The sequence below is a fragment of the Camelus bactrianus genome, chromosome 1 (assembly GCF_048773025.1).
Source record: "Camelus bactrianus isolate YW-2024 breed Bactrian camel chromosome 1, ASM4877302v1, whole genome shotgun sequence".
In the NCBI taxonomy this organism is placed as follows: domain Eukaryota; kingdom Metazoa; phylum Chordata; class Mammalia; order Artiodactyla; family Camelidae; genus Camelus; species Camelus bactrianus.
Window position 1 is genome coordinate 24,531,323 of NC_133539.1, and position 27,083 is coordinate 24,558,405.

General features: G+C 36.0%; 1 protein-coding gene and 1 long non-coding RNA gene across 2 annotated transcripts in view; one reads left to right on the forward strand and one right to left on the reverse strand.

Moving 5' to 3' along the window:
- Positions 1–27,083, forward strand: part of SAMSN1 (SAM domain, SH3 domain and nuclear localization signals 1) — a 128,915-nt gene that overhangs the window by 38,907 nt on the left and 62,925 nt on the right. Inside the window, exons 8-10 of the mRNA XM_045520811.1 lie at positions 1,694–1,742; positions 10,522–10,648; positions 11,825–12,177. Of these exons, the coding sequence (XP_045376767.1) occupies positions 1,694–1,742; positions 10,522–10,648; positions 11,825–12,177 (529 nt within the window). The remainder of the gene's footprint in view (positions 1–1,693; positions 1,743–10,521; positions 10,649–11,824; positions 12,178–27,083) is intronic.
- LOC105073091 (uncharacterized) overlaps positions 7,017–27,083 on the reverse strand; it is a 159,342-nt gene continuing 139,275 nt past the window's right edge. The window contains exons 5-6 of the long non-coding RNA XR_012506217.1: positions 23,111–23,232; positions 7,017–10,272 (exon numbers count right to left, since the gene is read on the reverse strand). This is a non-coding gene — a long non-coding RNA (uncharacterized LOC105073091). The remainder of the gene's footprint in view (positions 10,273–23,110; positions 23,233–27,083) is intronic.

The window sequence follows — 27,083 nt, forward strand, 5'->3', positions numbered from 1 at the left end:
CATCCCAAGGGCAAGATTCTAACTCATTCTGCAAATAGAAAAAATATAGAACTCTGTTAGCTAGAAGAGAATGTAACTCCCTTTTTTAATATAAGACTTTAAATAAAGTGGCTTTAGTTGTTATTAAAAGCATATTGAATGTTATGAAATACACATCTTTGGTAAAGTGAAATTAAAAACAGACTAGATTTTCTTGCTTTAGTTTCCAAAGTTATACTGTATCTTCATCTATCTATCTGTCTGTCTATCTATCTATCTATCTATCTATCTATCTATCTATCTATATTCCCTTTTAAAGCAAGGAAAAAACCTTAAGCAACCCTTATTTTGACTTTTATTCACAGAAAAAAAAATGGTTGATGGTAACAAATGAATTTTATGAATGAGCTACTTTATCCATCCAAGTTCTAATTCTAAATACATATGGGTGTTTTCCCCTCTTGATCATCTTAAATGGATGATAGGAATTATATAGGTATTCCTTAGCACCATTCTCATTTTTAAAGAATTATATAATTTTAAAAAATGGCTAGTAAACATATTCTAGTAACTTACACTGCGCCAAGCACCAAATACTAGTTGACATCTTTAAAAACACAACAGGAACCTGAAAATGTGGACTTAATTCTTTAAAAATCTACATACTACACTCAAAGGCAAAATAAAATCCAGTCATTCAGTATTAGCTTCAGTCCCCTTAGCTATTCTGTCAGTTTCTACTTTTTGCTTCTTGGTCCTGGGCTGCAATTTGTGGGACTTCTGCCAAACCTTGGACTTTTGGTTACTACAAAGCTTAAAATTTGCTTTACCTTTATATAAGTCGTAACTCTTGACCTAGGACTTCTTGTTTAAAGTCTCGGTGCCTCAATCTCCTTATGTGTAAAATGATGCTAAGAAAAACTTCTCATGATGGTTATAAACATTAAACGAAACAGCATATGTATACCACCCCCAGAAGGTGTTCAGTGAACATTTATGTCCTCTCCCTAAACTTTTCTTAATCCCATTGTAGCCTTCCCCTTGGAATAAAATTGAAATTCTCATCTATTTTCTGTTATAAACTCCATTCAATGCCCTTTGCTGAATTCTTGTGGTGTCCTAGGCGGGACCTGTGTTTGTGTTAGGTACTTGGATTTTTCGAGAGTAGAAGCAGACAGTAAGGAGCTCACATTGCCAGGTACCAAACATAATAAAACTATCCTGTGCTGCAACCCCAAGTATCACCCAACTCCAAATGTATATTTAGTTTGAGTTTAAACTCTCTCAGAGTTTCAAAAAGGGAAACCCATTATGTACCCGATAATGAAGAGCATTAAGGGAATAAGGAATAGACTGCTTCATAAACTATTTTTCTGACCCTAACTCTCTTTCTACCAAACTTCTTCTGGATTTTGGACCATGTGTTGGGACTGGAGTAAGTGAGGGATTGGGAGTGAATTCACTTTATATAATGTATTTATTCTCTATATAGATCCATGGACATACATATTAATCTTTGCATATGTGTATGTAAAGATGAAGCCACTGATGAAACATTAATCAGTATACTTTGATAACATAATAATTAGAATTGAGAAAATGGATCCTTTCTCAATTATTCTGGTACCTTGGTACAGTTTCATTTATTTGTTTTTAAAGAATGTCAACATCACTTTTTTTTTCCCTAATATTAAAAAGGGTGATTTTGAATGTTGACGTCCACCTCCCATCAAAGACATGTTAAACCTACTGCCAATGAAATGGTAGGAAAGTTCCCCTTGGATAATCCTATTTAAGTGGTTTTTCCATCTCTTTTCCAATAATTTTAACACCATGAGCATTGTTTTCCATAGTTCTCTATTAACTTTGTTTTCAGCTGCTACATGAAAGTGTGATTAGAGAAAATAAAAAGACTTGTTCTTACTGAGAAATTTCCCAACTCAAGAGAAGAATAAGCATTTCCTTCAAAAAAGGGTGAATTTTTGTGTAAAAAAAATTCCCTAAAATTTAGCATTTTTTTCCTGAGATATGGAAAATTTTATACTGTTATAAAGTATATCTTCTTTGTGTTCCAACTCTCTCCTATGACATTAAACTCCTCAGATCACATTAACCACCTCAGATCACATTAACCACCTTCCTTTCTTGTTGAGCTATTGCTAAACAGAGGTTCAGGGAAAGGACATGCTTTTGCAAGTATGGAAAATTTCCAGGACACTCATGTACATCAGCAAATCTTGTAGTATGATGGACTTGAATAGCTTGTAAGTTCTCTTTGCTGTTCTTTTTTCAGATTGACTTTTGGAAACACTGCAAGTTAAATTATACAATTTTATTTGATTATTATTTCCCAGAGTATAATATAAATTTGCAGATTCTGTGGCAAATAACCACTTTCAACAAATCAAGTTTCTTTATGTGGGCATAAATATGATACTTTCCAGATACCGCCATTCACAGCACTCTTTTCCCAAAGATAATGTTACCATCTAAGTTTCGGTAGTAGTTTTCTTCTCAACCATAGTCTTTTTGCCTAAGGGTTGATAGCTATGCGAGGTAGGAACAGGTGATGGAAAGATACCTAAGTGTTACTTCTGTTCCCTGAAAAATTACTGTCCGCTACCTTGTTTGTTTCCCATGCCTTTTAAGTGTTTAATCATTAGTTAAATATCAAAGAGCTGCGGGGAAAAAAACAACTGAATTCAATGAAAACCAAAAGGACCTTCCAGATGAAAATAAAGCCCTGCATTTGGGAGGACTGAAAAATAACTTAATCAGAATCAAGAGAACTGGATCAGAAGACCTGGAGCTTCCACTGGCTGTGCTCTTAGGCTATTAAATTCACTCCATGTCTTAGTTTTTTTACTTTTTAAAAGTTAGATATTGGACTAGATGAATACAGAGACTTCTTTAAATGCTAAAAGTCTATAATAAATAGTAGCTCATTCTCATTTATTCCTTGATAGTCTTCTGAGTTCCAAGAGTTTACATAAGGCAACAAAAGGAGATACCTATATAATTTAATGACCCTAAACTTACTTGAACAATGATGAACTCCTGTGACCCACTCCTCATTTTATAGAAGCATAGAGAAGAGAAGTGGCTTGTTCAAGTCCACATGGCTGGTCACAATGCAGAGCATCACAACAGTCACTTATCTGCAGACCAAGGCTGATTCTATTTAACCAGGTTTTCCTGATATTTTTCATTTATTTCTTGTGTATGTTAAATTATAACTCCTAGATATAAGGGTTGTATTTTTTCTACGTCATTTCCTAAACTCATGACTCCTTATAGTGCTAGGAATCCAACAGGTGCTTAATAAAAATAAATTTATATACTGGTTCTTAAATTTCTCATTGTTCATGTGTTTTGGTCATGACAGAATGTACCCAAAAAAGAAATGTTCTTATGAACAGTTTCAGAAACTTCTTCAAAATTGCAAAGCATAATAATATTACAGGGAAGTAAGAAAGATGTTGCTTCTGTAGCCTTTGCTCTTAAACCAACCCTAACTCATTTGCATCCCTGACTTGTATAATTCTGGCAGCTTCCAGCTGGCTTGGCAGTGTCTGCACGTCAAAAGACTGACCCCAACCTGTGGGTCAATGAGCAAAGAGCAGTCTTGGCTCCTCATACAGAAATGGGGGAGAGATGGCATGAACTTGGAACTTCCTTGTGCCATGGAAAGTAGAGCTAGGTGGCACATTATTCCAATTCCAAGAATTATGCACCTCAAAATCTGCTTGAGAGGAAGGAGAAAGAGCCAGAACTCTGCACTAGAACTTGAGTGGGTGATTTGTATTTACCCAGCGGGATAAGACTGTTACATAAAGGGCTTTGTTAGGCATGCTAAATTCCACTGCTTAGCTGTTCAAATGCTTGCTAATCTTCCAGGCAAATACATTACCCTTCACACCTTACCTGATGCAAACTTTCTCTCCTATGACTAACCATCGCATCTTACTTGTATTTCTCATATGACACACATTAAAATTTTTCTCCAGATGTATTTTTGACCAGCTATTCCGTTCCCATATATTGACTGAGCATGTTAGAGACCAGGATTGAGATGTGCAAAATAGTTCCGGAACCCCAAAGAGCTCACCTTTCAGTGGAGGGGACAGACCCAAAAACTTACATGACTGTTTTTTTAATCACTCACATTAAACAATGAGCATTACAAGGTAGACAAAATGTCTTACTCTCTTTTGCATCTCCCACAGATTAGGTGCCCAGTAAATGTGTGTTGAATGAATAAATAAATATCTTATAAGCCTTCTAGGAGAATATATTCTATTTCATTAATTAATGTATTCAACTGCTTATTCATTCAATGGCTTTTTTATTGTGCCCGACCCTATTTTAAGTGCTGATCCATCTTCATTTAATTTCAACTTCTATCACTAAAATAATAATACATTTTGTAATTATAATTATAAAAATATATCTAACATCAACATGGCAATTTTTCCACCAGTTATTTCTTCAATCAATATTTCATTTGTGTAAATGAATTATTTTCAAATTGTTTTTTTAGTTAGTTGTAGTTCCAAGAAAGCAGTAAAATAAACCTCTGAAATGAAACTTGTTTATTTTCATGTATTTGCATTGATTAATTCTAGCTCATAATCTTCTTGGTTTTATTACTATACATTGAGTTACTAAATGTTAATTGATCATTGTGACCTTACAAATTATCTTGTTAGAGTATGTTTTAGGTCATAAATAGAGAGTAATCATTTTCATATAAAAGAGAATGGAGATACAGCTTTGGCAGAAAAAGATTTGATTAAAAAAACTGGTATTCTAAATACATTTTTAGATTACAGAATTTCTCCCAATTATAGAACTAATATATCTTCATTGTAGAAAACTTAGAAACTGTAGGGTATATAAAGAAGGAGAAGAAAGAAGCCACCTAGAGTGGTATTTGTGCTTTTTATACAAATTCACATTGTGAGAACACAATTCATATAGTTAGACGAATTGAATTTATTTAGTCTCCATAAGCCTAAGTTTCTCCTGTTTAAAGGAAGGGATAAAATTGGAAGGGATTTAAATTTCCTCGAAGTGAAATATATATATGAAATAGAACATATATATATATAAAATATTAAATATAAATATATATGTAAAGAAAATATATAGAAAGGATATATATATACACATATGAATAGGCTTACAAATCTGAGTATCTACCTGATACTTATATTCCATATTGGAGAACTATATTTAACTTATAAATTAAAACCCTGAATTTGGTTGGTCTTAATTCGGCTGCCAATACTAGAAAACTAGTAATTATGCTGGCTCCTGAAAATCTTGTGAGAAAGAACATTGGATTAAAAGTCAGAATACTTGATTCTCATTCTAGCTCTGTTATTAATGAATTATCTTTCCCTGGATAAGCCACTTAGCTTCTCTGGGTTTTCTCATTTTTTAAATAGACTGGTAGACTAGATGTCCAATAAGTTCCATCCCAGCTCATAAAATATGATTGTAGGACTAATTCAGTTCAATAATTCATTGATGCTATTTTCAAAAAATTATTCTATCATCCTAACAGTCAAGCAAAGTGTCAGAAAATGTGGTGTATTTAATCCAACACTTGTAACAAAATTTTTACATTATTTAAGGAATGTGAGCAAAGTGAATTAAAAGATATGAATATTTATATATGAAAGATACATACATACTAAAGTATATGTATAAAATTTTTAATTCATATTCACTTGTAACTACTTTTGATGGAGAAAAACAATAAATAAACTACAATATTTTAATTTCCTCTCATTTCTCAATTCTTAATACTGTTTTTCGCATCATTACATTTTGAAGAAATAGATGAGTACCAGATCAAGTCCTCAACCCTTTATTCATTTATATATTTCATATTATTATTTCAACTAACTCATATGGAGTACTAACTATTAACAATGTTAAAGGTACTAAAGATACTGCAAGATACCTATATAGAAGGGTATGGTTCCTGCCTTCTTTCAGTTTAGAGTCTATTGGAAAGAAAGACATTTAACCAATGATGACATGAAAATATAAATCTGAAACTGCAGTGAAAGCCAAGAAGGTAAAGGAATGAAGACTTAATTTGAACTTGGAAGTCAGGAAAAATGTCTCTGAAAAAGAAAATAACGTTTAGATTGAGGCTCCAGGGGTGAGTAGGAAGGAATTAATCAGGTCAAGAGAATGAGAATAAGCATTCCAGGCAGAGGGAGCAGCATGTACCAAAATCTGAGGAAGGAGAATTACGGAGGTTGGGAACTAGAGGTCTGCATCTTGTGAGCCAGAGGGTAGCCTAGAGATATGGGTCTTATCGATCCAATTAGGTATTGTGGATTTTATTTAAGGAATACTGTGAAATTCTGTAGTAACTTAAGTGGGATAGTATCATCAGATTTACATCTTTCAAAGAGAACTTGGACATTATATTACGAATCAACTAAAGAAGTGCATAAGCTAAAAGAAAACCAATTCAGGACATGGCAATAGTTTCAATGAGAGAAAATTAAACTAGGGTGGTAACAATGGGAATAGATAAAAAAGAAACAGATTCAAGACACATTTTAGAGAATAGCCCAAACTCAGTTAAGGAATAAATATAAGTAAACAAAGGAGAGGTAAATGGCAAAGGATGGGAATAGATAAAAAAGAAACAGATTCAAGACACATTTTAGAGAATAGCCCAAACTCAGTTAAGGAATAAATATAAGTAAACAAAGGAGAGGTAAATGGCAAAGGTGGACTGTGCAGCAGGGTAAATAAAGATGATGTTCTTCATCTTGAGTTTAAGAAGACCAGATGAGAATCGTGTTGGGGCAGGGGTGGTGTTCAGAAGCCAGTCTGATCATGTTTACACATCGTTTTAAGTAGGTAGTTGGATATGTGAGTCTGAATCTCTGAAGAAAGCCCTAGAGAAATAAATTGGGAATCATCTAAATATAAATGGTATTAAAAGCCGTGTGTGTGCACGTGTGCATGTGTGTGCGTGCACGTGTGTGTGTGTGTGTGTGTGTGTAGATGAGGAAAAAAATGATGGTAATATTAGATGAGAACTCAGAGTTAGTTCTAAAGGAATTTAAGCATTTAATTTGAGAGAAAAGGAGGTATCAGCATGTAAGAGAGAAAGAACAACCAAAAAAGGTGAAAAGAAAACCAGGAACATGATGTCACAGAAGCCAAGAAAAGAGTTTCCTAAAGGTCATCATGGTCAATATTGCTAAATATCAAGTAGTAAAGGAGTCTGAGGATGGTTCACTGGACCACAAAAGCAATTTAAATGGAAAGGTAGAGACAAAAATTGATTGATGAGTACATGAGGTGGGTTGAAAGGACAAGAAACTTAAAAGATTAAATTAAAAGAAACAAACACAGTTAACATTTTGTGAGAATCATGCCTGGGAAAGGAGTAGAAAGAGTGGTTAATAAAAGATAGTGAATTAAAGATAGATGAGATCAGAGCATGTTTGAAGGCTACTGGGAAAAGTCCTTTAAGGGAAGATGATCAAAATTCAGTAAGGAGGGAAGATGAATAAACTTGTAAATCAAGTTCTGTCACTCCCCTGATTAGAATAAACTACATATTCCTCAGCCTGCTCTATAAAAGCCTCCTTGAAAACTCCTAGTTAAATCTCTGGCCTAATCTCATGCCACTCTTCCATTCTTTCTCTTCCCTGGGCATTCACTAAGAATTCTTCCAGGAATTCTAGCTTCAGAACTTTTTACAGGCTGAATCCCCTTCCTTCTGCTATTTTCCTGGCTGACTCATCTCTGTCATTCAAGTCTTAGTTGAAATGTTCTTTCTGACGATCCAGTGGACCAAAAACCATCTCCAAATTTTCACATGTCTGGTTCTTTCTTGTCATTCAAGCTTCAGTTTCAGTATCCTCAGTGAAGCCCCTCTTGATCACCAAATGTAAATTAGTAACACTCTCATCCCCACTCCATCACCCTGTTCATTCTTAGTACAGTACTTCTTATGCCACATTTTCTTGTTTATGTACTTGTTTATATGTTTATGGTATGTCGCTTCTCTCTGGAATGTAGACAATGAAAGCAGGGAGCTCATCTTACTTGCTCAACACCATATTCCCAGAATGTGGGATAGTGCTTGGCACACAGTAGGTGCTCAATAAAAGTCTGTTGATTGGTCAAATGGTAAGTTTAATTTACATGTCAGTTTTCTTTATTTTATTTTTTTCTCTTTTATTTATATAGGTCAGTTTTCTTAGAAAATGTCTAGAAATTAAAAGGCACATTATTAAAAATTTTAATCAAATTCAGTACAAGTATACAGGTAACAGATTAGGGGATAGTAGTAAATAACATTATTATTTTAAAATATTATAGAAGATTTCTTTTTAATAGATAATCTTAATGATTCTATATCTCTTATAATAATGTTAACTCTAACTTTCATCTGTCAGGTGTATAAGACCTAATAGTAAGAAAAGGTTTTTTCAGAAGTTCTTTGCTATTAGAAAGTAGTCAATCTAATATAAACAATTCACTATGGACAATCCATTTGGTAGATAAAACATACGTTTGAAATCAAAAGTGTATTTACATTCTGCAAACATTGATTAAGTCATGCACTATCTGAGGCATATGGGATTCAAAAATGAGTAAAATGCAACAGACCGATCTCACTAATAATTCAAAGGTAAGTGAGTGAATAAAGACACAAAAGTTAACAATACTGTGCTTTAAAGAGGCTATCATAGTATGAACAAAATAATGAGGCGTCAGTTTGTTTTTACACCTCTGGGCCACGAGACCTCACTCATCTGAATTTAGGCACTCAAACGCTTCCATTCCTCCTAGGGGCAAATTGTTAATAAGAAGTTCAGTTACCCTGGTGTCTAACACCTTTCCCCAAGTCAAATGAAAGTCTTTTTCACAAAGAAGGGGGAGACAGAAGGTTATTTCTGATGCCAGTGTTTCAATGGAGAAATTAAGCTTTGCCTGTAAGAGACAGAGGTTGCCATAAGAAAAGCAGCACAATAACAAAAAATACTGTGCTCAATGCTTGTGCAATGCCAGCTCATTATTTCTGGAAGGGGCTAAAGATTAGAAAATGACTTTTCCTGAGTTGCAACAGGCCTGTAACTGAGTAACTCGGAAAGGACTGAAAAGGAATACCAGGAAAAATAATACAAAAATAAATAGCAGTAGAAATTGTGTTGAGCTGAGCATGACCTTTGGAAAGAGAAGGAAGATTTTGCATATCTAAGAAAATCTCATCACAGTCCTCTCTGAAAGATTAAAACGATTTCAATATTTTTCCATTTATTTAATGCAAACAGGTATAGCTTGTTCTGACAAAATGTCACATTTCCTACTCAGGTACTATTATGTGGAGACAGAACATCAAGTTGATATTGGTTGTTCAAAGTCATTCTTAAAGACAAAGAATAAGAACTAAATATAATAATTGGAAATGTTTGCATTATGTTTTTCTTCCAAACATTTCTTTGGGCTTATAGTCTCTGTCAAAGATCAGAAACACTGTTATAAATACGTCTCATTCAAACATTAATATGGAAGCAAATCATTCACCTTTTGAAAATTGCAGTATCTACTTAGATGTCATTTATCAGAACGAGGCAGAAGCAGGTGGAGAAATACTTCTGAATCCTGAGCTTTCTGGATGAAAAAGAACTATTCCTCTATGTATTACTTCTCATCTTGTTAATACAACAGAATACAACTATTTTACCAATTAGCATAACATTTAACACATAAAGTGTTAATTTCCAAAATATTTTGAAATATTCTTTAAGAAAGCTATCTTAACAATAACAATTAAAAGCAGTATAAATACAAGTTTGTCAACATTAAGCTACTGGGAAATAATTCTCTATCTTCCAAAAGAACTTTGAGTCATTAATGTAATGCTAATTTTTTATCGATATTTTTTGCCACAATATATACTTATATACTAAAACATAATATAGAATGCTGTGGCTGTGTTTTGCTTTTCTCAATGTGTATCTTCAAGAAAGAAAGAGCCTATTCAAGGAAAAGTATATTATTGGAAAAATGTTTTACTTGAAATAAAATGCTGTTTTACCAGAAATTTCCAAAAGGAAAATGAAGAAAATCTGAATTCTACTTTTTCTTGAACACCATCAGTCTATTCCAACACACGCAAGTAGCAACTTTAAATTTCTTGTTTCATCTATGTTACGCTGCAAGGAGACTTGTTCCTTTCCACTATTTCACAGTGAGCAGGAGTGCCTCATTTATAGATGGCTCTGGATTCAATCCACTTTGCTGCATTTTGAAGTAAAAAGAAAAAAACTTGGTTAAAATATGCTCTGCTTTAGTGTGCCTGGCCAGCTGTAATGTATTTTCCAAGTCTGAACCCCAAAAGAGCAGTGTGCTTTCAAGTTACTGTTTAAATTGTCTCAGGCTGCAAGTTAAGGTCATGTTAATTTTCCTACATTTATGATCTTGACACATTTTATATTTAACCTTTTGTGGAGAATAATTTGTCCTCACCCTGAGTTGTGTTTGTGCTAGACCATGAAGCCAGGTGGTGACCCAGTGGAATCCACGGGGACATTAAAGAGACTACAGAAGCTGGTCTGGACCAAGAAAGCCAGGGTGCCGAGTCTGAATGAGATGAAACCCAGGTTAACGAATCTCCGTAAGTAAGAACTCAATGAGCTGATAAAATGTTTTGAGGAAGAGTTGGTGTAGCATATATTAATGAAGGACATTTTAATAAGACCCTAAAATAATCATTGCCAAGTAATTTGTGAAACAACTATCAGTAGACTGTTCCTGAATTTCACCTTACATCCCTGCCCTACCCCGTTTCTCCTTTGCCTCAGAACCAGACTCAGGGGTAGAGTAAGAGAAAGCTGTGGGTGAAGCTCAGCAAGAGAATGAGGGTCAGATTTCCCACTGTTCTCAGCCTGTGGCCATAGAAAACAGTGTAATTCAGTTGTGATGTGAGTGCAGGTAATTGGCATGTCGTGACATGCAACTTTGATTTTCATTTATTTACTTACAAGAATGCCCTGTTAATCATAAACTTTGTTTACATCAGCTAAATATTTGAACTTAAATGGATTCAGTGATATGGTACAATTTACTGTGGGTCATATATATTTCTATTTTCTGTAATGGTTTTATATATTACTGGAAATTTCATCAGATCCTTCACTGCATGCAAATATACATCTCACTAATCAACTTCATAGTACTGAAGATAAACCTTTTTCTTTTGTTTTCTCAGCCTTATTCTTATCTTTCCAAAATATTTCCCTATGAGAGCCACTACATGCATAAATCTTTTTGCAGACTGATGTTAAAATAGAGAATTTAAGGATACCAAAAGTATTTCAGGAAATCTCTACTGAGATTTCATCCTGCTAAGTAAGGTAAAGATTTGACTTGCTTCTGATGCTTTCTTATACACATGACCTCAAAAAATTCAAAATATTCAAGAATAGAAACACACCATATTCTTATAACATGTGGGGAATTTTTTTTAAATTTGTATTTCTTCTTAAATATCTTTCAGTACACTATTTGCATGTGGCTCCCAGTCATTTCAGTCAAACTGACTTTATCATTACATATGCTTCCAAAATTTTTAGGTGAATCTGTTTTTACAAAACAGATCACTTAATAAACTAAGAACTTACTCTTTAAAGAAATGTTGTTGTAAATTATTTTGTGAAAGTATACGATCTCCTGGTTTATCCTGTGATGTTCACTCATTTCTATTATGTAAGAAGAATTATAATATTTATAATTTCTACATATGCAAAATTATTGGACTGACTTATCTCAACTTATTTTCTACATCATTCAGAAGATGAAGATGAAACATTGATTTCCTGTATGAAATTAGTCAAATCCCAAGAAAAGAAAGCTAATAATATTAGCCAAAAGAGTACAGAAGAAAGGGAGATTAGATTGGATTCTATTTCTGCACCACTGGTTAGATCCAGTACTTCAACTGGATGCAGCTTGGCAGAAATGTTATCTCACAACGAAGGTGAAGTTCATATGTGGAACAGCTGGAAGCAGTTTCCAGAAAACCCGCTGTGGGCATATGTTGATTTCCAAATTGACCAAGTTGGAGCCTGGGACCCCTGTTTCCACTGCTGTCACCACACACGTCTCAAGTCGTCTTGTACAGATACAGATCTCCCACATTCATGGGTAAGTTCTTAACTACGGAAATGTATCGTCTTATCTGGATGTTTGTACTAGCAAGAAGGAAACAGGTAACAGATGTGCTAATCAGTCAAATTTATCAGTTTTAGGAAAGTTACCAGAGCTAGAGATGTCTTTCTAAAAAGCGATGCAGCTCTCGTGATTTCTGCTATCATGTTACTATTGCATGTGTTCCTTTGCGTTCAGGTAAACTACTGTATAAGATTTTCCAGGGATTTCTTTTTAATTAAAGGAAGATAGTGCATGTTGATTCAGGTCAAGATGTGCATTGAATTGTCTAAATTATTTCTGTTGTCTTGAAGTTTCACTGACAAATAATAGCTAATTTAAATGAGCATTTTCTTTGTGCATGCTATTCTTCTACGCACTTTACATGTATTATTATTTAAATCTCACAACACCCTAAAGGAAGGGAGTGTTATCTTAATAGTAATTCCGCTCTGTTTTACAATTGAGAAAAATGAGGTGCAAAAAAGTAACAGGTACAATGTTACAGATCTAGCGAGAAGTAGAGCCAAGATCTAGAACCTAGACAGCCTTATGCTAGGGATCCTGATTTTAGCTGATACATTATAGTGTTTCCCATACACTAAGCTAGGCTCTAAGGCTACATGGCATGAGAGAAAGAGCATGGATCTAGAGTAGTTAGAGAAATTTGGGTTTGAATCCAAGTTCTGCTACTTGTTTAGCTCGAGCAAATTATCAAAACCTTTTAATCTTGCTTTTCTCCATTGTAAAAATGAAAATAGTAACGTTAAACTTGTGAGGTAATTGGAAAATTAAAATTAAATAACACAAAGATACTAGCATTCAAGAGTATCTATTTTGTTCTCAACTTGATCATAAGTGACTTAAGTACCTTATGCAAATCACCTAAGTGCATTTATTTCTCTACAGTTCATGATCATTTGGGTTTGCAGCGGATGAACAGAACTGCTCTGTTTTTCCAGGAACCCTACTCTATACCATTTTGCTCTAAGAATCAGCCTCTCATTAGACAGAGGCTGTAATTCATGGTACTTCAGAGATCTCTGAAGAGGTTTATCCTCTTTTGGAGTCCTTTTCACCTGTTAAGATTTGTGTATTGAGTTAGGTCTTTGCAGACTAGCGCTAAAGTAATCTGTGTTCAGAGTACCACATTAAATATTACAGGTGTATAGTAGCAGACTTAGAACTGATGAAACTGCCCAACATTAATCATTTTTAGGAACATCTCTCCCACTTCCTTAGTCTTCATCTTTTCTTTTGGGGCTGCTGCACTGTGCAGCCTTCTTGGGGCAGTTTCTTAGAGAGCAGCTGGTAATATAATTAGGAACTACTTCTGAAGACCCCCCGACAGCTTCAGAATCAGGGTCAAGAATGATGACAACTTGGCAAGTGGCAAAACTTGTACATAAGAATCTAAACACAAACATTCAGAGCCTCTTTCGAGAATCAAATGTGGACTCCCCAACCTGGCGTTTCTGAATTTCAGCAGTCTGGCCTCCATCTAACTTTTCAGCTTTGTCTACTAGTTCTTCCTTATAGATTTCCTATGCTGGCCTGCCAAACTGAATGATTTGCTATCCCTAACGACTGTCTTGCGCTGCCTCTCTTTGTATCGTTTTATGTATTGGCCTCTGCCTGGTATTTATTCTTACCTTTAAAATCATTACCCTATCTCTTAGGGCTCAGGTCAAATACTTTGTCCTCTAGAAAGTCTTCCTGGGTCATGCCAGACAGAAATAATCTCCCCTTCGTTTGAACTTCTAGATGACTTAAGGGCATTATTTTTTCATTATATATGCATCAAACATATAGGCATCACTGTGACTGTGTGCCAGTACAGTATTAGGCACTGGGGACACAGAGCTAAACAGTACACACACTGCTCCTGTCTGCATGGAGCTTACCATACTCCACCCTGCAGTGGCATGAGTTAGGCATTAGTTTATTTTCTATAAGCAATTTATCTTTGTATCCTCCGTGGTTATGGTCATTCAATAAATATTTGAGTATCATTTGCTGACTGAATGGGGTTTTAGAAACCAATGGACTTTGTTACCATAGATCAAGATGAAATTTTTCTTCTCATTCTTCTAGCTGTTCCTATATCAACATAGCTGTACATAAATTCAGTTATTATGTGTATGTGTTTGTGGATGTGTCGACTTAGGTATATACACATAGTAATGTTTTTCTCTTTTATTTGGGTAGTTTTGTCTATTTTAGTTTATAGGAAATTATTAAGTGAGTTTTATCTGCAGAAGGTCAAGTATCTGCAGAATGCTCAGTATTTCAGATGATAATATTCAGCATTTGTGACAAGAAAACCTCTGTGGATTTAGAGAGAGGATTCAAGAACATGTTAGAGTTAAATTGGTTTGGTAAACTTAATGAGAACATTTACACTTAGGGATTTGAGACAGAGTGAAAGAAGTTGGATGAGTGCAAATTATTATTTTTATATTCTACACATATATTCTATAATAATAGCATGTAAAATGCCCAGTTTCATTTTAGCATAGCTGGTATTTTTTTTTTTTTCTGTAGTAATTGCAGGGCTATTATTTGGTTATACTTTAACTTTCATTCTAGGGAAGATACAGAAGGCTGGGGGAAAAGATGTCTTCTCAAATAACTGTTACTATAATGACATTGTCAGTGGTGACATTCTGCAATTTTAAAGGGTGAAAGTGCGACCAGATTTTTTTCTAAATGTACAAGCATACGCAGATATGTTGGAGCTAGGTCTGAACCCCACATGTTAGGGGAAATGAAACCAATCCACAAACACACCAGTTTCCCGATGTCAGAAATTTCAGCAATAGTAGATTCCAGTGTCTTTGATTCTATTATCAAATTAGAGTTTCAAGGTAGCCTGAAACGGACTTGTCTTCCAGTCTTTATTCACCCTGATACAACTCCCTGCTCGCACAACTCAGGTTCACACTCTCAGAGCTGGTTCTTACAGAGCTGGGTTTAATGCCAGCTCTGACATTACTAGCAGCGTTAGACTGGGCAAACTCCTTATCCTATTTATTTGATATTTATTTGTTTATTGAAGTATAGTCAGTTACAGTGTGCCAATTTCTGGTGTACAGCACAATGTCCTAGCCATGCACTCCTTACCCGCTTTAATGCACAAATTCCAGTTCTGTATTGGTTTCAGGTCCTACTTACTTCTTTTCCTCTGAATGATTCTTTGCATACTGAAAACACCCATTTGTAAAACAAAGCTATTGATGTTTACCATGCAAAGGTTGCTGGAAGATTAAATGAAACGGTGTCAGTCCTCAGTTGACAGTAGGTAATATTTATACCAAAATTAAAGAGTCCAGAGGCTTATTCTGGGCTTGGGAAGAACCAACATTTTACTCAGCTGAGACACCATAAACAAACTGAATCCAGACAGAGAAATGTATTACTTGTGAAGGACTCTTCCCAGAAGTCAACAAGGGCAGAATGAGATACACACAGGTGTTTAATGTGCAGTTTAGCTGTTCGTGAGGTCTGTGGGATCTGGGGAGTGGGGAAAAATATGTGATTATAGAATTGATATAAATTGAGAAAGGCAAAAGATGAGATTTATGAAAGTGTATGCTCCACAAGAGAAATGTGAGAGGAAAACTACTTAAGGGCGCCAGTCTTTCCTAATATCCGAGTTGAGTGGCGTTGAGAGGAAATTTCAGATACATCTTAAGAAAGGTAATAGTGGAAGCAACCAAAAATAATATTTGAAGCCAAGTGTTTACAATCAATTTACAAGAAGAGTGATTGAAGGGTACTTACGAAATCCTGCATGCTAAGAACTTGAAACATTTTATCAAAAAGGAAAGTTAGCCATAGGCTTGGTTGGGAATCAGGGCAAGAAAAAGTAAAGTTTGTGTGTCATAAGGAAGATAAGCCCTTCCTTTAATATATTAAAATAGTAGCTAATATATTTTTAAAATCTGGGATACTTCTTCATATCTATAAAAAAAGATAAAAAATTATTTTTATAATATTAAGAAATGGAAGTAATCTTAAGAAAGGGAACAAGCATCCCTTTCTCCCTTCAAATATCTAAAATATTTTGAACTCTATTTTATAAAAATAGTGTGACATGTTTAAAAGTGACAGTAACGAACACCCTTTCAGGAAGAAAGAAAAGTCAAAGTCCTGAAAGAACAAAGCAGAAAACTGTGTATAGAAGAATTCAAATGCAGTATGGATAGAAAAATAATAATGAGAAACCAAGTTACATAAAAATCAAAGAAAAGTGAGTGAAGTTTATACATAAAATCTCAAAGTGAGAAAATAAACAAAGCTGTATTTAAACATCTTAAGAAACCTAAGAAGAGATGAGCGGAGTGGAGCCGGACGGTTACTGGAGTCCTGCATGAACCCGCCAACACCGCACCAGAAGAGAAAGTGGGGAGGGCGGAAGGTTTCTTTACAGGACTGTTTCAGTCAGAGGAACAGGATGTGTGCTAATGCTAACCAGGAAACAAGGAACAACGATTTTACAGTCAATCTTTCAGTTCAAAAGCAGAGTACTGGACGCTCTCATTATGGTCATAGGACGAGCTCTCGGGCTGCACAGCCGCACTGCTGAGTGGTTTCAGAGTTTTCATACTTTCCCCCAGGAACTGCGGAACCGCGGTGGGGGTGGGGGGTGACAACGCCAGAAGAAGCTCTTTGTGCTTGTCTTCTACTTTGTCTTTCTGTTCTCAGCCTTGGAAATCTCACCCAGTCTTTCTGACCCTGGGCTACCTCCTTCAGTCAACATGACGCATTATTGCCAGATTAATCTACCAGATTAATTTACTTCACTAATCTACCTGATTAATGCTACCTGTATAATGATTCTGAAGCTCAAACCCAATAATGTTACTGCCCACCCCCCTTACAAACCTCTAAGTATCTCCCCAACACCTACAGGGTCCAAAGCAAACTTATTCACCTAATCTGCCTTCTAACTAGATCCCCACTGTCCTCTTTCACCTGCACACTCTGCTTTAAGCAAAATGATACCTTCCTTTTGGCAAACACAGTGCATTTTTTTCCCATCTTCATGACTTTGTTTTTTTCTGTTTTCTCATTTGTCTTCCTTTCTTTTCTACCTATTTGATAAATAGTATGGAAGATTAAATACATATATGAATGAGTAAGAATTCACGGTGCACACTCTAAAGGAAAAAAATATATATATGTGCAAAGGAAAGGGGATTAAGAAGACCAGTAAAGAGAGTAAGGAGGCACGTGGTTCAGAAAAAATGCAAAATTAATTTCATAGGCTCTATTATCATTTTCTTTGTACGTTAGTGATGTTACACTCCCGCCAAAAAGCTTTTGTGGTCCCATTGATGGGATATTTTTACTGGCCCAGTGAATGAGACATACTAAGAAGACTACTCACATATCCACCCAGAGGAAGACAAGCTATGAACCATCAGTGCATAATTCCTCTTAGTTTAAGCCCTTGTGTTCAACTCTCATAGCCAAAGCTATTTGTTACAAAAGCTTTAAACTTTTATCTGCTTACGTTAGAATTACGGTGGCATGGACAGAGAACAAGTTTTAATGAATGGATGTGGACAACTTGTGAAAAGTAAGGCCGAGTAAATGATAATCTGGACTGACAGAGTCAAAAGGAAAAAATAGGAAAATGTGACAGAAGAGTACCAAAAGATATTTATACATAGCGCTGAAATTAATAAACTTGAGAATTAAGATTCTAAAAATAATTTTAAGATTCTAAATGAACAAGGACAAACAATTAATTATGAGTATTTGACATGACATATTTTTAATTACAGCCAATATAATGTTTGATGGGAGGAGGATTAACATTTACCCAAGAAGAATTTAAAAATAGGAGATGCTGCAACAGCTTTTTCATTCGTTCATTTATTTATTCATCCATTCATTCTCTCATAAGCAAACTCATGCCAAGTGCCTCTTGAGCCACATAGCCCAAGGGTGTGTATGTGGGAGGGTGAGCAATCCACCATTTCCCACTTATAATGAGAGTTCAGGGGGTCTTGCTTAAAAAAAAAAAAAGGAAAAACAAATAATCACAACCCTCAGTATAAAAATTCACTATGATGGGAAACATGTTGCAGTAGTTGTATATAAAATAATCATGAAAAAGATCTGGCCAGATATACAAACACATCCACATTAAAAAAGAGAGCTTATAGAATAAATGCTTAAATCATGAGATATTATAACAGTGCAGGATACCTGGTTTCTGGAAATTATTTAGGTTGAGTTTGAGGAGAGTAAATTGTAAGTGTTTATGAATTCTTTAAATGTCTTTTTAAATAAAATCTTGTATAATAAATATAAAGATAAAATGAGAAAATGTAACTGCTCTGTAAGTGTGAAGTATTATTCTAGAAGTCCAGGATAAGTAGAGATACTATTAAATTAGGCTTTCGAAGCAGAGCAATGTAGAATGCATATAAGTCTAATTATTTGGGTTCACATTTGGCTTTTCCCAGTTACACAAACCTCCCAAATATCAGTGAAAATAACAGACCTGTGATCTAGTTCCAGAGCTGTCATAGAAACCAAGAACCCCTCTCCTTCATGAACTGCCTTAAGAGTTTTGCCCTATTTCTTTGTTTTGTTGTTGTTGTTTTCCACTTGTGCTTGTTTACTCAAGTGCATCAAATTAAGGAGAAAGTTGAATGGATACCCCCCACAATAAAATCTTTCTAAAGTCATCATAAAATATTTGTAATTTAGAATAGCTCTTGTGATAATGATCATAGGACCCACGAGCATCAATTTTAACTATATTTTGGCTTCTACAAGAAGGTTGAAATTTGTTTCAATGGGTTCTCAAATAGAAGAAGGAAGACAACAAATGTCAACCTGAAGGGGACCTGATGATGCTCGCTGACTACAGGAGATCTCAAGCTCCTTTGTACTTACAGCCTAACTCTTTTGCATGGTTCAGCAGAACCAGAGTTGGACATTGGTCTTCAGGAGGAGAGAGGATTGAATGTTAGAACATTTTATATAATGACCCTTGGAGAACACTCCAAGTGTTGGTAGAATTTCTTTTGTGGCAGAGAAATAAGTTCACAATTCAAATGTTGCTGAGCAAGCTAAAGACAAAGTCATATTTTGAGTGTGCAGCACTGTGTGTCGGAAGCTGTGTTATACATCAAAGGAGCACAGGTTGGAGCCAGGAGAGACACTTGTGAGCACAACTCTGTCGCTTACTAGGATCTCTCTGGGTCACGATGCTTAATCTCCATGGTCCTCTACCTCCTCATCTTTAGAAAGAGGGAGATCAATGGTTTTTGAGGCTCCATTTATCTTCTATATTTCGGGCTATGAGGGCACACCAAGGAAGATAAATCCTATGTGCAGCAAGAGATTAGTACATAAAGATTTCCTTTCAGCTTTTTCTAAGCAGCTCTTTTCTCACTCTTCAGATGACCACTGTTGACCTTCCTTTTTTTTTTTTTTTTTTTTTTTAACATAAGCTATTTTAGGTTTGGGGTTTTTATTTTTTGTTTTTAGTTTTCCTGACCCACTGCACTTCCTCCATCCTGGCTACTTCTCTCTTCCTCATGTTCTGAACCAGCAGCTATATATGAACATAGACTTCACTTGGGATACAGCCAAGTTTTCCTGGCTATGAAAACTTCTGCATGAACCAAAATGTCTATATTTCCATTCTCAGGAACTAAGAAGGCTTCTGCCACTCAAAAATAACTACTTAAAAAAATCCTTTTGAATCCCATTTCAGAGGACAAAATCTTGCTTTGACAAATGAGCAGGTGAAATTTAAGTAAGTTTGTAGGGGGCGGGCAGAATAATCAGGGGCTATGCAGTGTAAAGAGTGCCAGGTTGGAGTGAGACACTCTTTCTTGCCACCATCACCAACCACACACACACACACACACACACACACACACACAACGTGCCATCGTGGATGGTTCATACTTTTGAGATCTTGTCCTGAGCATGCAGACATGTTGATATAATGACAATCATGGCCTCCACTGACTTAGCAGTTGACTATATTTCAGGCGCTTTTATATATGCTATCTTTGTGTTATGACTCAGTTAGGTGGTATTATCATCCTCATTTTAGTGATAAAAATATGAAGCTCAGAAAGGTTAAATCATTTATGCAATGTAATTGTAGGTTAAAGAACTGGATTTTAAGCCCAAATCTATAAGAGTCCAAAGTTTTCCTGCAAAGGTCATGCCTTTGTAACTTTTGAGAGTAGGCTCATAATTATCTATGCTTTCTCATCAGTAAAAATACATTATTTCCTAACTTGCAGTACAAAATGAAATGATGCCTGTAAATGTGCCAGTTCAAGATAAGGGCTTAATTGCTTAACAAATAGAGTCCCTGCCTTCAAAGTGCAATATAACTTTTCTCACATTTCATTTTATACTGGCGCTATGAACCAGGCAAAACATTGCTACCAACTCACAGATGGAGAAGTTAAGGCACATGAATATTAAGTGAATTTCCTGAGGTCCCACAGCAGATGATGGCAGAGATGGCACTGAACATAACTCCTAACTCTTAGTCCAGACTTCCTATCACTCAGCTGTCTTTAAATTTTTCAGCAGAAAGATCAATAAACATGGTCACAAACAGGAGCCATTACATGGTGAAAACTGAGTGTTGGAGCCAAAGAAGCCTGGTCTGGAACCATAGCTTCACTGCTTACTGACTGTGTGACTGCTGAGTTACCTGATTTCTCTGAGTTTCAGTTTCTTATCTATTACCAGACATAAGGAAGATTTCCTTGTGGAGTTCTTAGAAGAATTGGCTGTAAAGTGTTTAACCATACCTGACACCCAACTGGGACTAGATGAAGATGAACCACTATTTTTAGTGGCAATTATTACTATTTAATTACAATTTATAAATACGTGTTTATAACCATTTACCCTTTGTTCAGTGAAAAACAGCATTCTGTCTATGGTATATCAGGTATTGCCCTGGGCTGTGGGGCCACAAAGATGACCAAGACTCACACCTGATGTTGGAGTCTCACCATCAATAATTCTCAGCAATTTCCTATTGTATGAGATAATATTGCAGTAAATGTACATTTACTAGTTTTCACTAATTTTTAAGATTTTAAATAGAATTTGCTCAGTTTTCTCCCAGGAGATAAGAAAGCCAGAACTGCCTGGTTCAAGTGTACACAGTTTGGTTAGGGTGTGACTCTGCTTTTAGCTTCCTGGAGGTGCCCTAGTGACCGCATAATTATGAACCTCTGAGGCATGTGGACAAAAAGAAGGTGGGGCTCAGGGTGCAAGTCCTGAGCTCACCACTGCCCTTTACTGACTTCCCAAATTATCACCATATTAGCATTGTCTTACATATGCAAAACAATTTCAGCTTTTTAAAACTTCTCTCATATATTTTGTTACAGCCATATCACATATGCATGTCATATTTTATTTCAGATATAACTCTCAGGCATAACACACCTTTTTCATAAGACAATGAAAAATGAAAGACAGAAATTCATGTCCCTTCTCCTTCCTGGGAAGTTGTAAAGCAACTGGTTGAATTCACTCTTAAAACCCTTATGAATATTCAGCATAAGATCTTTATGCATCTCATGGTTCCCAACTATTAAATACAGCCATACTGATGAATAATTAGAGTAGAAATATGGCCTTTCTGCAGTTCACCTCAAGCCTAACCCAAAATGAAGCCCACATTCTCACCCACTGAAAGGGATTTTTAGCCAGGGCACAAAATAGACGAAAGTCAGGAACTCATTTATTTATTTGCTCAACAATTTGTTTATCACGGTGCCAGATAAGGAAGATAAAATGAGGAGCAGAACAAACACTGTGAGCCTCATAGGTCAATGAGAGACAGAAACAGAAATAACCACACAAATAAAAAAAGAAATGTTAACTCTGACGAGAGCTGTAAGGGCCCCCTAGTTCTATGGAGATATGATAGATTTATCTATGATAGGTAGACTTGATCTAGCTAAGGAGTCAGGAAACACTTTCAGGGGTAGCGATGAGTGAGTTTAAATCTGATGTAAACAACAGTTGTTAAGTAGCCAAAACTAGGGAGAACGAGAAGGTGGTCATAATGGCTGGGAGGGAAAGCAAGGAGACGTGGTACAAGGTAAGGCTGAGGCAGGATCAGACCCCTTATGACCTAAGTGATGCTAAGTTTTGTTGGTCATCTCTCAAAAAGCAATGGGAAGCTATGCAAGGAGCGTTTTTAGGCCAACAGCGTGGGGGTTTGCTTCTTGTTTGTTGAGGGTGTGAGATACATGCTTAGGATTTTTTTTTTTTTTTTTTTTTTGAGAAGATTGCTTTCCATACAGCGACGAGAATTAACTGCAAGGGGAAAATGGACACAAGATGATGGCGACTTGAACTAGGGTGGTAGAAAGAGGAAGAGATGAAAAGTTCTCAGACTCATACACATTTCTCCAGAAAGTAATTCAGTTTTGAAAGTCATCTTTTGTGACGCAAACCGAAAACCCCTTTCACTTTAGGACATATGGTCACAGATGACAGCAGAGAAGTGATACAATGACATGACTGCCCATTCCAAATCTGTCCTTTAATTTGTAAAACTTAGAAGCTCAGAGCCCCCACAATGGCTTAATGGAATCATTATCAATGGATAAGGAAATGGCATCCATTTGCCTCCCCTGATTCCACTTGGACATAGGCCATTGTTTCTACAAAGAGTGGCTTGGAGCCATGGAAGGTTTCAAAGGAAATCGGCCTTTCAGAGGGGCATGTGAATAGATAATGCATATTGCCACCGTAAAATCTCTAATGAATATTAAGGGTGGCTTTCATTTGTGGTGATTGAAATGAACTCATAAATTCTCTCTCTAGGATGCGGGAATTTTTTCCTCCCTGTGGAGAGATTTAATGGATTTGTGGCATTCTGAATGATTTGGCAAGAAATCAGAGGTACCTGGGCAGTCACCCGCAAAGGGCACTCAGTTTCTCGCATGTGATAGTCGCCACCACAAAATATTTTCTGTATGAACCCAGAATGATTGATGCAATCCACCGTAAGTCATGACAAGGTGTCAACTGAAAAAAACGGGAAAAAGAAGTGGTTAAAAACACTGCAGCTTTAAAAACAAATTTGACTTTTAGAAAAGGGTTATTTCCTTTTAGAAAAAAGTGAGATCTGCCACCTGCAAGAAATTTAGATTAGTTGTTTGTGGCAAGGGCCAACATATTTTGAGGCCACTGAGCGCTCCTACTGCTCTCTGTACGGAGTAGATTAAACTGTTCCCACACAGTGATAAATATATCGCAAAGAGTCATAACAAGGATACAGTAAGTTGTGCAGTTAATGGTACAATTTCCAGTTAAAACAATATTCTTAGGGTTGCTTTCGCCCGTTCCCATTTTATGCATGCTATTTTTTGATAAGTTAATTTGTCACATTTGCAGAATCAATATCTTTCAAAGCTTTATAAGGGTGAGAATTAAAGGCAAGAGTTCTAGGGATTTTTGCTAGCTGTGTGGGCCTGGCTTAGCCGAACACAAAAGTGCAAAAATAATCTATGAAAACAGCAGATGAGGATTAACATTAAAAATGTCATCAGCTCTAAATTTTCTGTACATATGGGAGGAAAATAGGGAAATAACCCAAAGCAGCAATTACCAAAAGGCATTCAGTTTTATGATGGAGCGTGGCAGAGGATCTCTTTTCAGAGAAAATAACTTTTTTTAGAGCTCTTTAATGCTAGACTTTGAATTCTCGAAGTAAGAAGAGATCCAGGTAATTTTGTTCTGTTGGAGGAGGTATTCCTCTGTGGAATGAATCCGTGGTCCTGCTCTCTTATCTCATGAGTTAGACATTATGAAAGAAGTTAATCCAAATGTCCTGCATTCTGTTTATATGAAGAAATTATGACTATAATTTAAGACACTGGATTCCTTTCTTTTTCTTTCTTTTTTTTAAATAGAGGTACTGGGGCTTGAACCCAGGACCTCATGCAGGCTAAGCATGTGCTCCACACTGAGCTATACCCCCCACCCCTGTCTGCAGATTCCTTTCTGACATGGGATAACAAAGCTGGGTTCAGTAGGGATATTCTTCTGATATTTTTCATGAACCAATTGTATCAGAATAATCTAAGGTATCTGTTGCTAAAGTCTGCCTACTTAAGATTCACCGAGTCAGAATTTCTAGGATGAAAATTCTTTCACAAGCTCCTTAAATGATATTTTTATGTTCGCCAAAGTTTGAGAATCACCTCTGAATTGAAGGAAACAATTCATTCTTCCCTGATTTTTCAGTTTCTTCTTGATCAATCCAGGAAGTCTTTTTGAGAAGCTGTCATACGTGTATCACTTTCACAAGTTATTTACTCTAATAATCACAACAGTCCCAAAAAGTAGATAATTCAATTTTCCAAATGAGGTAATAGTGCTCTGAAGACTGAGGAAGTTGTCCAAGCCGTGCTTCAGAGCCAAGCTGGGATTTCAAAGTCTTCCAAATCCCGTTCCTGTAAGATAGTCAAGTCACTTAGGGACCTCACACTGAGAGCACAGAAAAAGACTGCACTGGGGAGCCCCTGGGAATTCTCAGTGCTCAGTGCCCGCATGATCAGCCTGTATGAAAGTGTGCAGAACCTCTAATGGGTGTAGCTGACATTCCCCCAGAGACAGCTTTGTGCTTTCCAAACTGACCTGGTTGAAACTCCCATCGGAGAGTGTTTGGGACTTTTGATAAATCAGAGTAGAAAAATCCCCAGACAAAGGGTATAACAAACAGCTCCACCACTTACATATCTTCTTTTTACAAAATGCTTTTGAATATAAATAACTCTTATGATTATAACATAACTTATTTTCTTTAGTAATTTTCAAAATAGAGTCTGATTTTCTTAAGGGCGGTCATTGTTTTGTTCTTTTGAGGTTAACATCCAACCATTTTCCTGACTCATTTGTGCAACTTTCCCCAATTTATGGGTGACTTTGTTATTTTCTATGCCCTCATTTTGAAACTGTGCCTTCTGCCAACTTCTCCTTAGTGTGGATGTTTCAGTGCCTTCCTTAGTGTGGCTAAAGAACACTCTGCCAACATTTCTGTATGATCTAAGGCCCCTAACACGGCATTCTACCCAATCGCTGAGGAGCAAAACGCATCCTCTCTGTTAGAGGGTCAAAGAAAAATGTCCAGTTTTGCTAATTACGCAACCTATTTACTTTAGTAAGAGTCTGCAATATCATTTGGTCACAATCTTTAAATCCTAAGATGTTTGAAGCAAGTTGATAGGTTGAGGTGGTACATATGTGTATGTGTGTGTGTGTTTGTGTATGTGTTTCTTTGCATCAGATAACACTAAACTAACTCTTTAAAAAGAAATATGTGAAGATTTCATCTAGTTCACCATAGCTAACGTTTCTCTGCCTTTATCTTTATCCTAAGCCAGTTTTTAAGTGGCATTATATAGAGGTAGCATATTTTTGTTTTCCTTAATGTTGCTTTAGATGTCAGAATAGGTTTGGGAAATGAAAATCATTGGTGTTAAATGTTAGCAAAGCTGATAATTTTCAAATATTTATGTTAAAAGACTTTTTGAACCTGAGTACTTAGCTTCTGTAATGTGCTCTTCCTGACAGTCTGTAACACTTGGATATCCTTATTCACCACAATTAGTAAATTTGAGGCCTGTATTTATTGTGCCTTAACTCAGTTCAGACGAAAGTGGAAAAAAAAATCTCCCTTGACTAAAATACAGCTGAGTTTAAATTCAGCTAAAGAAACCACAGCACAAATGTGGTTACTGCCAAAGAGTTGCCAGGTAACATTCTGACCTTTGTATCTGCAAACTGTTAGAAAGGTGAGCTTACGTCGCTACCAGTAATAAAACCAGAACTAACTAGAAGTTCAGCCTGCAGATATGGAACTGGAAGTGTTCCTTCTACTGTCTGGGTTTATGCCCCCTCCTCACCCCACTGTCAAGCAGACAGTACATTGACTTGCTTTTTGAAATGAAACTTATCAACCAATCACCAATATTTATTAAACACCTAGTAGCCACAGAAAATGTTTGTATTTTTAGTGTGGCTAGCATTGCACTCACTATGATGTTTAGAAGTTTATGCAGCATAGTATAAGGGAAAGGCCATTAGATTTTAAAAGAAATCCTGAGTTTGAATTTGGAATCCAGGGCATACACAGTTACATTCCTGTCTGATCCCTAGTTGCTTCTTCTGTATTGTGGGAAAAATAAAGCCTTTGTCCCAAACTTATTGTTGGGATGGTAAGAGATATGTTATGTACAAGTGCTTAGCACTCTGCCTGACATATAGATGGTGGCCAAGAACCCCAAGAACCAATGTTAAAAGGAAACAGATACATTTTTAGAAAACCATACCGTCAAACCAACGTGGCAATTACAAATTCTGGTATAAAATGAAGCTGTTGAACACACTGACTTGCTTTTGAACTTTACTACGAACTCTAAACTTTTCAGTATGGCTCCCAGTGTAAATGCTAATTTTATTGATAGAGGATGAATATTTGAAAATTTTTCATTTTTCAGGAATTCTGTATGATAGACACAAATCAAAACTTGTTTTCTTCTCAGTTTTATATGCTCTCTGCTGTGTCCCTTCTGTTTTTCACCTCATCACTTCTGCTCAATCTCAGTTATTTCTCTAGTCCCTTTTCCATCCCTTCAAAGCCTGCACACTGTCTGGTAAGTATGCCCTTGCTACAACTTCTCCTCCCAAGCTGATATTTCAGTTACCCTTCTCTGCTCTCAATTTCCTTCTCTAATTGCTCCTGAAATATATGGTCTTAGGAGGAAGTAGCAGTGTTGTGAGGCCTTGGAAAAGAATTACAAAACAAAAAGTGAAAAAAGGAAAAAGATCAGAAGAAAAGATGGTAGCCCATTCTTTAGCTATAAAATCAAGGG